The sequence below is a fragment of the Phalacrocorax aristotelis genome, chromosome 3 (assembly GCF_949628215.1).
Source record: "Phalacrocorax aristotelis chromosome 3, bGulAri2.1, whole genome shotgun sequence".
NCBI lineage: Eukaryota > Metazoa > Chordata > Aves > Suliformes > Phalacrocoracidae > Phalacrocorax > Phalacrocorax aristotelis.
The window spans coordinates 128,772,507-128,785,194 of NC_134278.1; the positions used below are offsets into that span (position 1 = coordinate 128,772,507).

At 42.1% G+C, this 12,688-nt stretch overlaps 1 protein-coding gene across 8 annotated transcripts in view; it reads right to left on the bottom strand.

The window, feature by feature from the left end:
* Nucleotides 1–2,878: 2,878 nt before the first annotated feature.
* SMOC2 (SPARC related modular calcium binding 2) overlaps nt 2,879–12,688 on the bottom strand; it is a 149,049-nt gene continuing 139,239 nt past the window's right edge. For 2 of the 8 annotated variants that reach the window (XM_075089574.1, XM_075089578.1), the window contains exons 10-13: nt 11,119–11,221; nt 10,001–10,248; nt 7,438–7,481; nt 2,879–4,478 (exon numbers count right to left, since the gene is read on the bottom strand). In XM_075089574.1, the coding sequence (XP_074945675.1) occupies nt 4,455–4,478; nt 7,438–7,481; nt 10,001–10,248; nt 11,119–11,221 (419 nt within the window). In that variant the 3' untranslated portion in view covers nt 2,879–4,454. Of the gene's footprint in view, nt 4,479–7,437; nt 7,482–9,973; nt 10,249–11,118; nt 11,222–12,688 lie in introns of all 8 variants that reach the window. The other 6 variants (XM_075089576.1, XM_075089580.1, XM_075089579.1 and 3 more) reach the window with 3 other exon arrangements.

The following is a 12,688-nucleotide window of genomic DNA, read 5'->3' on the forward strand; positions in this document are numbered from 1 at the left end:
CTAGATAAAGGAAAAGAAGTTTCAACATAAAACTTTAACCACTAAACCAAAAAGTACTTCAAAAAGTGAAATTTCATGGAAACCCTCAGTCACATGAAGCCGGTTAGTCACGGGTTAGTGACAGCAATGTTTCTCCATGGAAGCTTCACTCACCACTTTTTTTTATTTTTCTTTTCTTTTTTCTCCCCAACCAACTACTTAGAGCAGATATAGGCATCTTCATGGATGTTCTTCAGGTACTGCGTGGGCTGTATCGGTCTCTATAAGCTTTTTTTTCTGGTGTAATACAAAATTGCAGCCTTCCACCTACAATCTCATAGATTGTGCTCTTCTTTTATGAATTATTTTCGTCACAAAGTACCCATTTAGCCAAGAACTGATCCCATGCCTGTGCAAAGAAGAGCTCTGTGTTTGATGAGAAGCAGGCAATCCCATTCATTGAACTGATGTCAAGAGTAAAGAGAGTCTCTAGAGAAAGGATGCCTCAGGTGACTGTATTTTACGGAGACGATTGCTCACACGTACAGCATGTGCTCTCATTTTAGTACCTTCCCTTCCAACAGGCTTTGTGTTCCAGCAGTGGCTTTAGTCAGGGGACAAAGCGTGTGACGAAATGGGGAAGTTGAACGTAAGAAAGGCAAAATACCGCATATATTCCTATCACTAAGCTAGATACAAACCAGCCAGACGTTTCTCCCCGTCACCCCCCTCACTGGACGTTCTAGAGAAACGTGTTGTTCTGAATGCTTTCCTCATGGGCTTTTGTTGAAAAAAAAACCCAAAACATGTATTACTTAGGCTTTTTAAACAAGGGGCATCTTTTCACTTATACTTCACTTCTCTTGAACTGAAGCAATTAAATGGGACAAAGAGTCCAGTCTGTATCACTATTTTACTATAATCATTTTAGTGTTTCAGACATCAGTAAATTTAGTTGGTTGCTATTTAATGTCAAAGTAATTACTCCAGATGACATCAATTTGCCATCCTAGAGAAAACAAAAGTAATAAACCTTTCACCTTCTGCATTAATGACTCTCTCACACTAGTTACTATACCGTAGTTACACGATAGGCTAATGTAAATATTTAAAAGGACAATTATCTTTGCCAGGGAAGATTTCTTAACCTCCATTAACCTGCCTTTTATTAGCACTGTAAAAGGAAAATATTAATTAAATCTATCAATTCTTGGACACACTTAAACGTCTTTAATGACGCAATCTATATTTTTGTTCCTCTTTCCAGCTCTCTAGGAATGCCTGCTTTCTCCATTGGCTTGTGCCACATATGAAGGGTAAAAGCCTGGTCAAAATGAGAGAACTACAGTGTATTCCTCGATTTATATGCAGTGAATATTTAGTTTAACTCTTCTCCCTTACGCTTATGAACTGACAACTTTAGCAAGAAAAACTGTCATTTGAGGAATCATCTAGGTCCCAGTTCTGCAAAAGGAGTACCTGAAAGCTAGGCGTTTCGTTAGGCAGGGAGAAGACTGAGAATAAAGTGACTTTGGTAAAACTGGAACTATGAAGCTGGCTTACTTCTAGGGCTGGGAAAAAGACAGGAAAGTTACCCAAAGTGTTGGTAAAACACGGAACATTTCTTACTGTGTGGCCTGTTGGCTAATGGACATTGCAACAGGCTGGACAAATCATTGAACACACAGACATTTTTAAAACTTAATAGTCTCCTACTTAATACTTTATAAAAGCTCTAAATAAATCTGTTCAGCAGCACCTGGAACTAGAACAAATATTGGTCAATAAGAAGCAGAATATACACTGTGCTTTCAGTATGAGCAGAATTAAACCTAAATTGTTGTACATGGAATAGGACAAAAACTAGAACTAATTAATTTACTGTGGGACTAAATAAACACTGGCACTGTAGCGCAAGCCTAAGGGCCTGCCTGCATGGATTCCCTTTTGGTGTTAAGGCCGTGCTTGGTTAAAACTAGAAGGGCCGAGATTCATCCTATTTAACTATCCTGAGGATATGCTGGAGATACAAGAACCCAAGGTGAATTTAGCTGGCTTTCAAGCGTGTTCCAGTCAGGTGTCTGGACTCTAACCGGAACTGGGAGAACTCAGCGCTGCTTATAGCCAAGTGGTGCAACGGTTGGAAGTTGAAATGAACCATAAATGCGATGACAGGGAAATATGTACAAAGATTAAATACCTCATGTTTCAGACATTGTAGAGTCATTAAATTACTCTATGTTTTAGAAGTCTTTGGGTACCTAAGAGAATGCCCATAGTATTTATTTGTGTTCTGATAGGCGTTTAAGGCTCCTCATTACATAACCAAGTAGCCAGTCCAAATTTGCCTCCACACACCCCCGCCCAGTTTAAACAGGCTGCCATTTCACACCACGGATGTGGCAAAATATTTGATTGCCTGCATTTATGTTGTCCCTGAAGGCCACGGTGACGGAATTAGATGCTTCTTGCCAAATGTTGCTATTAACCATACTGTGCCCACCTAAGCAGGTGCTGAATATTCTTAGGGTTTGCCTCTCTCCCCTCATTGTTTCCAGTCAGGTGGAAAGTTCACACACCAAGGGGAAAAGGTGTGATCTCTATCTAGGCCACATTGCGCTTTGCTGAGAAGAGGCAAGAGACCAAGCTGGAGCTACATGGAGATAGTAGCAACAAAGGATCTGGCCTCAAAACAACTACTTTGAGAAAGCAATGCTATGAATAAGGTATGAATGACCTTAGGAGACAACGCAATTAATGGGCAAGGGAAGGAAAAAGGATGGACGCAACGTGAGGTCATGAGGTTTCTTGTAAACTCAAGGCAGTGGTGAAGACACCACAGGTGTCGCTGCTTCCAGCCATGCCTATCTGTGTTGCAGAAGAAAAACCACCAGCACAGTTTGATAACATACTGATCTTTTAATCTATAAAGAAGATTAAATTCAAAGTTTAGCAGTATAAAAGAATAACAAAAACTTTTAAAAACAAAAATACAAGATAACACACAGTTGCATCTTGGTTCCTCCCGCTGCCAAAGCTTAGAGTACACGATTTCTGGGGTACAATCCCACCGCATACAGTGTTTCCTATCACTTCAGCATATGTTGAAATGGAAATGAAACATTTTTATTTGCAAAAAAAATATTTTCCAGCTACAAGCCCAAGCCAGGGTGCTATTCCGATTAGCTAGTCACATGTCAGATCCCACACGTTATTTGAACAAACCAGAATTAAATCACCGCTTGTTGCAACATTCCTGCCTTTTCATGTCAGCTCCGAGATGCCAGCAGCCCACCTACCACTGCATCGATCAGCCCAGCTGCTTGTAACTCACAGTTGTTCAAGAACTGAACCTTTTTTATTTGGGTTCCCAGCTCTAACTTGACATCCGCAAGTTCTTATTCCCCTCAGGCACACATACAAAAAAGCACTGGGAGGAAAGCTGACAGAGAAGGTATGAAAACTCGTGAGAAGCTCTTGCAGACAGCAAGGAAAAAGCCTCGGGGAGCGGCAACGTGAGCAGCCCCTCCCGACGGCAACTGTTTGTAATTTGTTGAGCTTTACCTCTAGTGGACCCCGAGGCAAACCAAAGAATTGGTGGGGGCAGCCAGGTGTAGGGAAGGAAAGGTGGGACGGTCTGTTTAGACTTCCTTATGTCCTTATAGTTAGATTTACAGTTCTGACCCATATCAACTCTGCTGCTGTTTTGCAGTGGCCACAGAACCATGCTTTTAGGACCAGGCTGAACCAGACTGGAGTGACATTACAATCCACCTTACCCCTTGTTGGTTTGTTGCATTAATAACCCAAGTGAAAACAAACAGGGGTTCTACAACTACCCCACCTGTAGAAGAACTGTTTTGAATCCATTAGTGGTTGCACTCTCATTGCATCGTCTTTGGGAAGCGAAATAAGAACAATATAAACAAAATGAAATAAAGTATTGCCATAGATGAAAAATCTGTTCGGTTAAAAACTGCAAAACCAAGTAAACAGCAAGTTGCACTCTTCCCTCAGTCCTGCAAACCTGAAACATCCAACACTGCTTGGACAAAATTGAGACTACAGTAGACTTTTCAGCATAACTCTACTTAAATGACAGTATTGATTAAGAAAAACAAGGCATACTATTGAGACCAAAATACATAGAATCAGGTTTTTATGCTACTGTTTGCCAAAAAGCTATTTTAAAAAAAAAAAAAAAGATGGTTTAAATGCAAACTTTTACATCTCCAACACGTTTTACATATTTCAGAAAACAAAAGAATGCACATACATTGTATGTGATAATTTTTCAAAACTAGCCATTACATTTTCACAGATTAAAAAAAAAAAAGTCTGTTTAAATATTTCATTTCTACAAAGTGAATTTACATTTTTAAGTACAAAGTGCAAATACTACAGTTGTTTTTATTGCCTTTTGGTGAGGAAATCTCCCACATGTCAAAGAGATCTGCCTTGGATCAGTAAGCTGTTCACCCCTGCTTCTTAGAACCTTGCTGAAAGGAAGAAAGTTTGAAAAATTTGCATTAACAGTGATGTTTTCAAGTAATCAAGTATAAATATTTACCCCTATTTTTCAGCAGTGCCCACGGCCACTATCAGAACAAGAGTTCTGCACAAATATATAGGGGGAGGAAAAAAATCCCTGCCCTGTACTCCTTCATGGCATCTACGATCAAGAGTATGAGCAACATCTTTACTATTTCTCACCTATGGCCTCTTTAAATTTATACCTGTCAAACACAGTTTTAGCAACTGCCTGGGCAAGTCCCTGGTGCAATATACCTTTCTATGGCATGCGATCTATAAGGAATGGGCTGCTGGCCAACGTCTTATGAACAATCTATAGTTCCCTGGTAAACTTTTTTGCTAGGCTGCGAAAGACCCTCTGGGTCTCATTGACGGCGCATATGTATGTATGCGTATGTTTGTTGGACAGGGTGGAGCTGAGCAAGGGAAAGCTACCTGGCCACTACCCCAGGTCTGTCAGATCCATCATGCAGTTGACCTCTTTTAGGGCAACCACAGCCGAGACTCAGTTAGCATGTTAATATATGTATCTATATCTGCTTTCCTTCAGTAAGCTTGTACGTGTGTGTACACGTATGGATATGCCCATATGTAAAAAAATCACAGAATCCCAGAATCCCAGGCTGGAAGGGACCTCAGGTATCATCTAGCCCAACCTTTCTGGGAAGAGCCCACCCTAGACAAGACGGCCCAGCGCCCTGTCCAGCCGACTCTTGAAGGTGCCCAACGAGGCCGAGCCAACCCCTTCCCTGGGGAGATAATTCCACTGGAATACGTGCCTAAGCACACATAAACATACGTAAGTGAACTGCTGCAATAAACTAACAGCAAATGATCCCTTGAGTGCCCGTCTCCTGAGCGGTGCAAATCTGATCGCTCCTCCTGACATGGGCGGTTTCCTTTGAGTGGCTCCTGCCCACCAGCCCTGTTGCTTTTCAATAGCTTCCTTTCAAGTGAAAACTTTTGTGATGAAAGCCACCTTCTGCATTTGCAGCCTTGTATTGTTGAAGTATGAAACTGCCAACAGATGGTTCGCTGAGCCAGCCTTAATTCAAGGCTATCATTTGTCAGCAACAGCTTTTAAAATAATGGGTGCTGAGTCAGCAAAATTATGGGACAAAATTAAAAAACATAGACGCTCTAGGACACTTTTATTACAGATTCTGCAAGTCAGGATCAGATTACAAGAAAGGGGAGAGGGCTTGTCATGCTTCAAGTGTAATGCACGTGTGCCAGTAATTGCCGTTATATAATTAAAATAACCCCTTTGAATGTTTTTGAGTTCCGACAGGATAATTGTTTTCAGGCTGCCTTGTTTAAAGCATAAGTGATTTGTCGGGGGAACTTGAAAAGTTAAGACCACAAACATTTGTTTAAACAAACAGAAACTTATCACATCCCTCTAGCTGTGAGAATACTTTATATTCCATCAAAGGTATGTAGGAGGGCTCTGGTAGAACCCACAACCAATGTTGAGCTTGCCTTAGGAAGTGTGAACCTCACATCAAACAAATCAGAGATAAAGTAAGTAACAAATTGACTAGCAACAATGAGAGGAAGATTGCTCTTGGCCTGGGGAGAGGTTCACCCTGGGTTCAGTTTTTAACAAATTACTCTAGCTTTCTGATAGATGGGAAGACATTAACCACAACTATGGTTTGGGGATATTTTTTAGCCAAATTCCTATTTTCCCAGCTGCAGGGTTACCTGAGCTGTTCTTATAATACGTTTCTATGAATATTTTAAAAACAATCCAGCGTTTACTGATGCTTTTGTGGGAATTAGTTATTTAATTCCTCTAAATAATACGAAAGCGAGGCAAGAACAGTGTGAAGGTGATTCTTTTACTAGACCATTCAAATAACTGGCAGACAGAGAAGCCCTTCTTCAGGCCCATGCAAAAGTGCCGGGAAGTTGTGCCCACGTTGTCCAGAAAAATGACTCTTTAGGATTAATGATTATAAAAACAGACACACACAAATGAGAAACCCTTTTTTAACCTTTTTCCTGAGCTTCCATTTGAATCCCTCCTTTTCAGTGTGTACCTTTCCTTGATTTAAGAATTCTGCTTTTGGACCTTTTGTAGCTCTGAACGCCTTGAGTAGCCCAAACGCCATGAATGACATCCACTGTGCTAATCAGAAAAACAAAATCAAGTCTCTGCAGAAAACCGATGTGAAAACAAACCATGGCTTGTGTTGTCAGGGCACTTGGCATTTTATTTGCTACAATCATTCTGCAGACCTAACCAATTTTAGGTTTACTGTGCATCAGCAGGCTGATGCAAATCCTAGTTCTCCAGCATCACCTTGCTCAGCCAGCAAAGGCGCTGGGAAGTGACAGCTCTTTTCTCTACACTAAGATTTTAAGAGGTGTTTAAAACCACCGTACAGTAGTTCAGTGGGGTTTGCGAAATGTATAGGTTTTCACAGGGCATGGGAAATGCACGGCTTTTTTCACAAAGAGTCATGTCAATGAAAGTTTGTGTCTGTAGTATGACTCACAGGCAAATTAATGGAATTCAACTAAAGCAAAAGGTAAATGAAGACAAAGCAGTGCACATTTAGCAGTGTCTGGGAACGCCAACATTCAGGAATGCAGAAAACTCACACGGGGGCTCAATTACACTCACCTAATTATCACTAACCTAGATGCCAGTTACACTTTACCGGGGACACCCACGTGCAGGCGTAAGCCGCTTTGTGTTTGTGCACACTTGCTCTACACCTGTGGTCGGCTAATTCAGCTTTCCCTAGATAGAACTTAAGTCAAAATTTGTTTATCAGGACGCTGTTCTACGTTTTTCTGGCAAGCCTGCAGAACGGCAGATGAGTGCAGCTTGAAGTTGCCACGATAACTGCTAAAACCCCGAGAAGTTCAGGCGGGCAAGAGAGGAATGGAGATCTTGCGCTCCTCAGTACTCACCTGCCGGCTGGATGAAGTGCTCTCAGTGTTGGTTTTAGGGGCTGCTAAAGGAGGGAAAAGAAAACATTATCAGTATAGTTTGTGAGTTATATGTAGCATCCTGAAGAGCTGAAGCCCTCATTCTGATATTGTTTAGAGCAAAGCACCCACACAGCTTTCATTAAATGAGATAAAATATTTCAGGTCTTTCATTGCAACATCCACTTTTTTCTTTCCTTGGTGCAAGTGCTGTTTCCATCATCTGTTACGGAAGTTGAATGACAACATTTCTTGCCAGTTAATATGTGCCATTTGCTTAGGACAGATTGCATCTAGTCAGTGCTGAGCACCTCAAACTTATTAGACCTTTAATACTAAATATAGCCTATTATCCTTGGTGGGAAAGAAGCAGACTAGAAAGGTTAAACACATTGTACAGGAACAGCTCTACCAGCCAAATGCATTGTTCATATTTAATCTATAAAATAACAAGATTATGGCTGGTTTTTAAGTCTCTCAGTGGCAAAGTCCAAGACAGGGCTGTAAATGGGAAAAAAAGACCCCAAACAAAGCAGCTACGTGAGCCTGCCGGCCCACTCAGCTTCAGAAGCAAACCTGGGAGGCTAGGGAGGAACTCAGCCTCTCAGTTTTCCGTGTTGGTTTGTTGGTCAGTCAAGCTGCATTGGGACAAAAGGGAACGAAATTGGACCTTGAAAATACTGCAGAAACTACCATTCCCCTGAGAAAGTACATTTTGCAGCTCTCCGGCTCTTAGATTGCTTCTAATGATTCTCGCAAGACACCTGGCACTCACACGGAATGACAGAGCAGCCTCCTTATCTCGGCTTTCGCACCTCGGGTGACCGAGGTCTCGCCTATTCCTGGAAATGTAACCCGAGCGTTAGTGGAATGGTGACTGGTTTCTTTTGCGCTAGCGAAAGGACCCTCAGAAAGGAAATTTTGTCATGCAGGAGAAACAAACCAGATTGCTGATATTCCAAGAAAAGCAAATTTTAGTGTCTTTAAAAATATGTATTTCTAGGAAAGCAACCAAATGAATTGGTTTAGAATTCTTTTCCAACCGGATGCCGTTAGCTTTTCAGTGCAAAAGTTCTGAGTTATTTTTTCCTTCCAGAAATTAATGTTCTCAGTATTGACGACATAGTTTTTTTGAGAAGCTCTGTTAAAAATCTCCACTTATGGTGGACATAATTCTTTCTTCAGCTAAATCTGTGTGTGATCGTCTTATAATTTCAAGCCTTTTATAACTTTCTTTTCTGAAACAGGCAACTTATGTGAAGCAGGAGAATCCTAATCTTTGGGGTTTTTTCACTGAAATGAGCACAGGGAAAAATTGGTTTTGGTTTGAGTCTTGCTTTTGCTTTCCTTTATGTCCTGGAGCAATGACTTTGGACCCAAATTTCATCTCCAATAAGAGCAAGGAGTGCCAGCCGCAGCAGGACGGAAGCGTCTGGATGCTAACGTAGAGAGTGACCACAGTGGCCTCCACTTTAAGACACTAGTCCTCCAAATAGCGTCAGCGAAAAAGGTGCTACATTTCAGTTTCCACATTTATAGTATAAAGATAAGAACAGACATCCACCTTCATTTACAGTTTTTTCACGCCCCTCACCTAAGTGAAAATTGCAAGGTATTATTATTAGATTGAGACGCACACAAAAAAATTATCCTTCATTTGATATATTTGTTTTGAGAGGTTTGTTTCTGTGAGACACGGACAATGTACTTCATTAGTACAATGTAAAGCCAGTCCTTCTTTCTGCAGTATTCCCTTTCTAGGCTTGAATACAACCAATTTTGTGGAAACCATTATTATTTCTGACCGCATTTCCCACTCGCCTTGCTTTCCATTTCCCATGACACCTTTGTTTTACTGCCCTGCCTTCACTTTAAGGTCCCTGGCAAACAAAACAATCTGCCTGCATTCATGTCCCACAGCTTCTCACAGCTCGGGGATCTACTGTCGTTTACAATTTTTTTCTAAAAATTCTTCGTTTTCAGGAATTGTGTGACTGAACCCTGCAGGGAGCATTACGCCCTGTAGTTAGTTGCTCCCCTTTCTACCAGCCTGGCAGCAAGAGAAGGTGGCTGTGTCCCAGCAGTTGTTCCACCTGCCTGGCAGACGACTACCTTCCTCCTGTATCCCTGAACCGCATTTGAGAAACGAGAAGTCGCTGGCGAGCTCAGCAGCATGCTTCCTTCCCAGCAGGAGTCCAAAAAGCACAGGTGTGATACTTCCACTCATTCAGGACATAGTGCTGTAATAACATTAAACCGGCTTTTTGATGATTGTTAATGTTATCGTTTCCTACTGTAATACATTTAATGGTCGGAATCAACGGGAAGGTTTTGATGCTGTTGGAGCAACGTCATGATTTGCCTACACAGAAGCAGCTTTCCTGCCATCTGTCCTAAGCAACAGCTGCATTAGCTACAGACAGGTGTATTCTTTTATTTTGTGTACTTCTGGCATGTACAAATATCAGACTTCGTCAGCTTGGAAGAATCTAGTGAACGAGGTAGAAAAGGTTCTTACTATGGTGTTTCTTTGTTTCTGCTTTACCTTCTTCTTTTGTTACTCCCAAGCAGCCCATTAATTCTTGAACGGATAACGACTTATCGTTGTTCACGTCACAGTATTCCACAAACTTCTTCACACATTTTTTGGGTTTTGATTTCTTTCTTAGGAATCTCTTAAATGGCTTGATTTCTTTCTTGCCAATGTCACCGCTGGAATTTTTATCTAGCTGTTTGAAATACCAATGGACCACTCTCTCTTCCAGAGTGTGATTTGGATCAGGCTCTGAAACCCTGAAACAGGAAACAAGAGTTTAGTCTTAATTCTACATAAATGTCAGTTTATACCTTTATTTCAGAATATTTACAGCACTGTCAGATGCTCTGTTACAGAAACCTCCCTGCTTTTGGCCACTAGCTTCTTGCAGTGAATCCCTCTTTTTTCTCTTTGGCCAACTGTATCCTAAACCTTACACTAAGGGCTGCAATCTACTCTTAGTTAACTCTCTGAAACCGTGCTGAGGTCAGCACCGTGCTCAGAAAACAGTGCTTTCCCCTTTCATTTCCTGAAACAGAGAAAAGCGAAGAAATAAAAGACAAAAAGTGTCATAGACGGCAGACACATTGAAACGCGTCATACACCCCGCTAAAGAAATCAACAGTCAGCATCGCCACATACCTAGGCTCCAATTACAGCCCGCGGTGGGTGCTCTTAGAGATAAGACACCTAAATCTATTGAACTACGGGTTAAGTTATAAAAATAAATGCCACCTGATGGTAAGCGCCTGGCCTGCAGACACCCAGAGTTTCACAGCACTTGGCGCATTTTTCATTCCGCCTGTGACTGTTGGCAGCACTGGTTTGCTTGACAGGCAACTAGGCGAAATACGCAGCAGGAGGGTAGCGCACACGGGGAGCGAAGACCGAGGCACACCTGCACCAGCAGCTAAGCTGTGCTGCTGCCGAGAATTCAGCTGCCCAGTGCACCTCTGTTCAGTGGACAGAGTCCACAGGGGTGGCTTGGAAGCAAACTCTCCTAGATAAGTTCTTGGAAATTTACCTTTTGTGAAGGCAGAAGAAGAGTTACTGCTCAAAGCCCTCCACAATTCATTCATCACTGCCAGAATCCTTTTAAAGACACATAAAAATGATCTGAAACCCACCGGCTAGAGGACAGTGATGGATCAGAAACTGCGTGCACCATGTCCGTGGACAATGCATCCAAAACACTAGTCAGGAACTCATTCTTCTTGGCCCCAGGACAACCTAGAAAACCAGATATTTTTTTTTTTTGTCTTGTTTCCTCTTTTTAGAACATTTAAATTCCAACAATCATTCAAACTTAGAGGTAGATGCGACTCCCTGCACACAAGTTCCCATAAATTATGGACAAGTTCATAACATAAACCAAAGACAAGCACCTAAATTCAGGTACATATCGGTAACACAGAGCAGGAACAGAGAAACATCCTTTCAAACTCAAGCAAGCGGGAATCTGGTTTGCAGACCTTGGGTCCTTTTCTTTCAGTTTTGGCCATTATTTTTCCTCCTTTAAGATGTTTTTCCACTGCTGGTGTCACATGTCGAATAGAACAGCTTTGAAACAACAGAAGTTTGTACATGACGCAGACTGTTTGCAGCATGGACTAGAAGCCCATAGCATGACACTGCTTTCAGATTTCCACTTTTGCTCCTCTGAAGTACCACTAGCTTTGTCAACACCCATTGTCTCAGTGCGTTGGTTTTCCTCTGAAAAATGACAGTCAACTCGTTTCCTCTCTCACTTTTAGTCTTGGACAGGGGTCAGCTCCCCCGGTATGGCACCTAGCCCAGTCTGATGCCGTTAGACAGTACTTTGGTTCATACGGTGAGATCCCGTGCTAGATCATCCTCATAACTACATTCCCTATGCCACGAAGCTCTTCTCTGAAAGGCACTGACAGCACATTTCAGACACATAATACGTCAGATAAATATACACTGAAAGATCCGCTCTTAGAGCGGTGCAGCTGGAGCAGATAAATTCATCCGACAAGCGCATGGATGTTGACACTTGGAGGTTCGCTTATACAATACACCTGCTTCCTCTCCTCTTCGCTAGAGCCCTGAGCCAAACGCCAGGTCTTCCCCAAGCCCTGTAATAGCTGAGTTCAACTCTAGGATGATCCATGAGCAGTGACACAGGGATGACAAGCCTGAAGGTAGAGCCCACGGCAGGACTCTCAGAAGCAGCTCTGTGCTGGAGGCCCGCTTACCCGCAGTTCTGGTCTTAAGTGAGAAAGGGAAATGCTTTGAAGTGTTGTGGAAAAGGAAGATTACTCAATCAGCAGGGATTCGTTATTTCATTACACTTCTCGGCGACCTCTGGAGGAGGCAGTAGGATTATCTGAGTCTGAAAAGCCTCATCTTGCCCAGCAAATTATTTTTTAATGCAACCCATGTTGATCCAAGGAAATGAACCTGTGTTATATTAGCCCTTAGCTGTGTTGCAGTGAGAATAGCTCAGCTCTGATGTATAGCAGCAGCACCCACTACATATTGCTGTCGAACACATTCATGCAGTTAGGAGCTCCCTGTCTCTTATGCGTTTGCCTTTGGCACCAGGGACATTTTATTCCAGTAACTGTCAAAGGCGTATAACAGGAATTCATTGAAGGAAGTTTCGCTGCGCTAAAAGTGCACGTCTGAAACCAGATGTTGCTCTCCTAGATATGTTCCTCTTCCCTTAGCCTT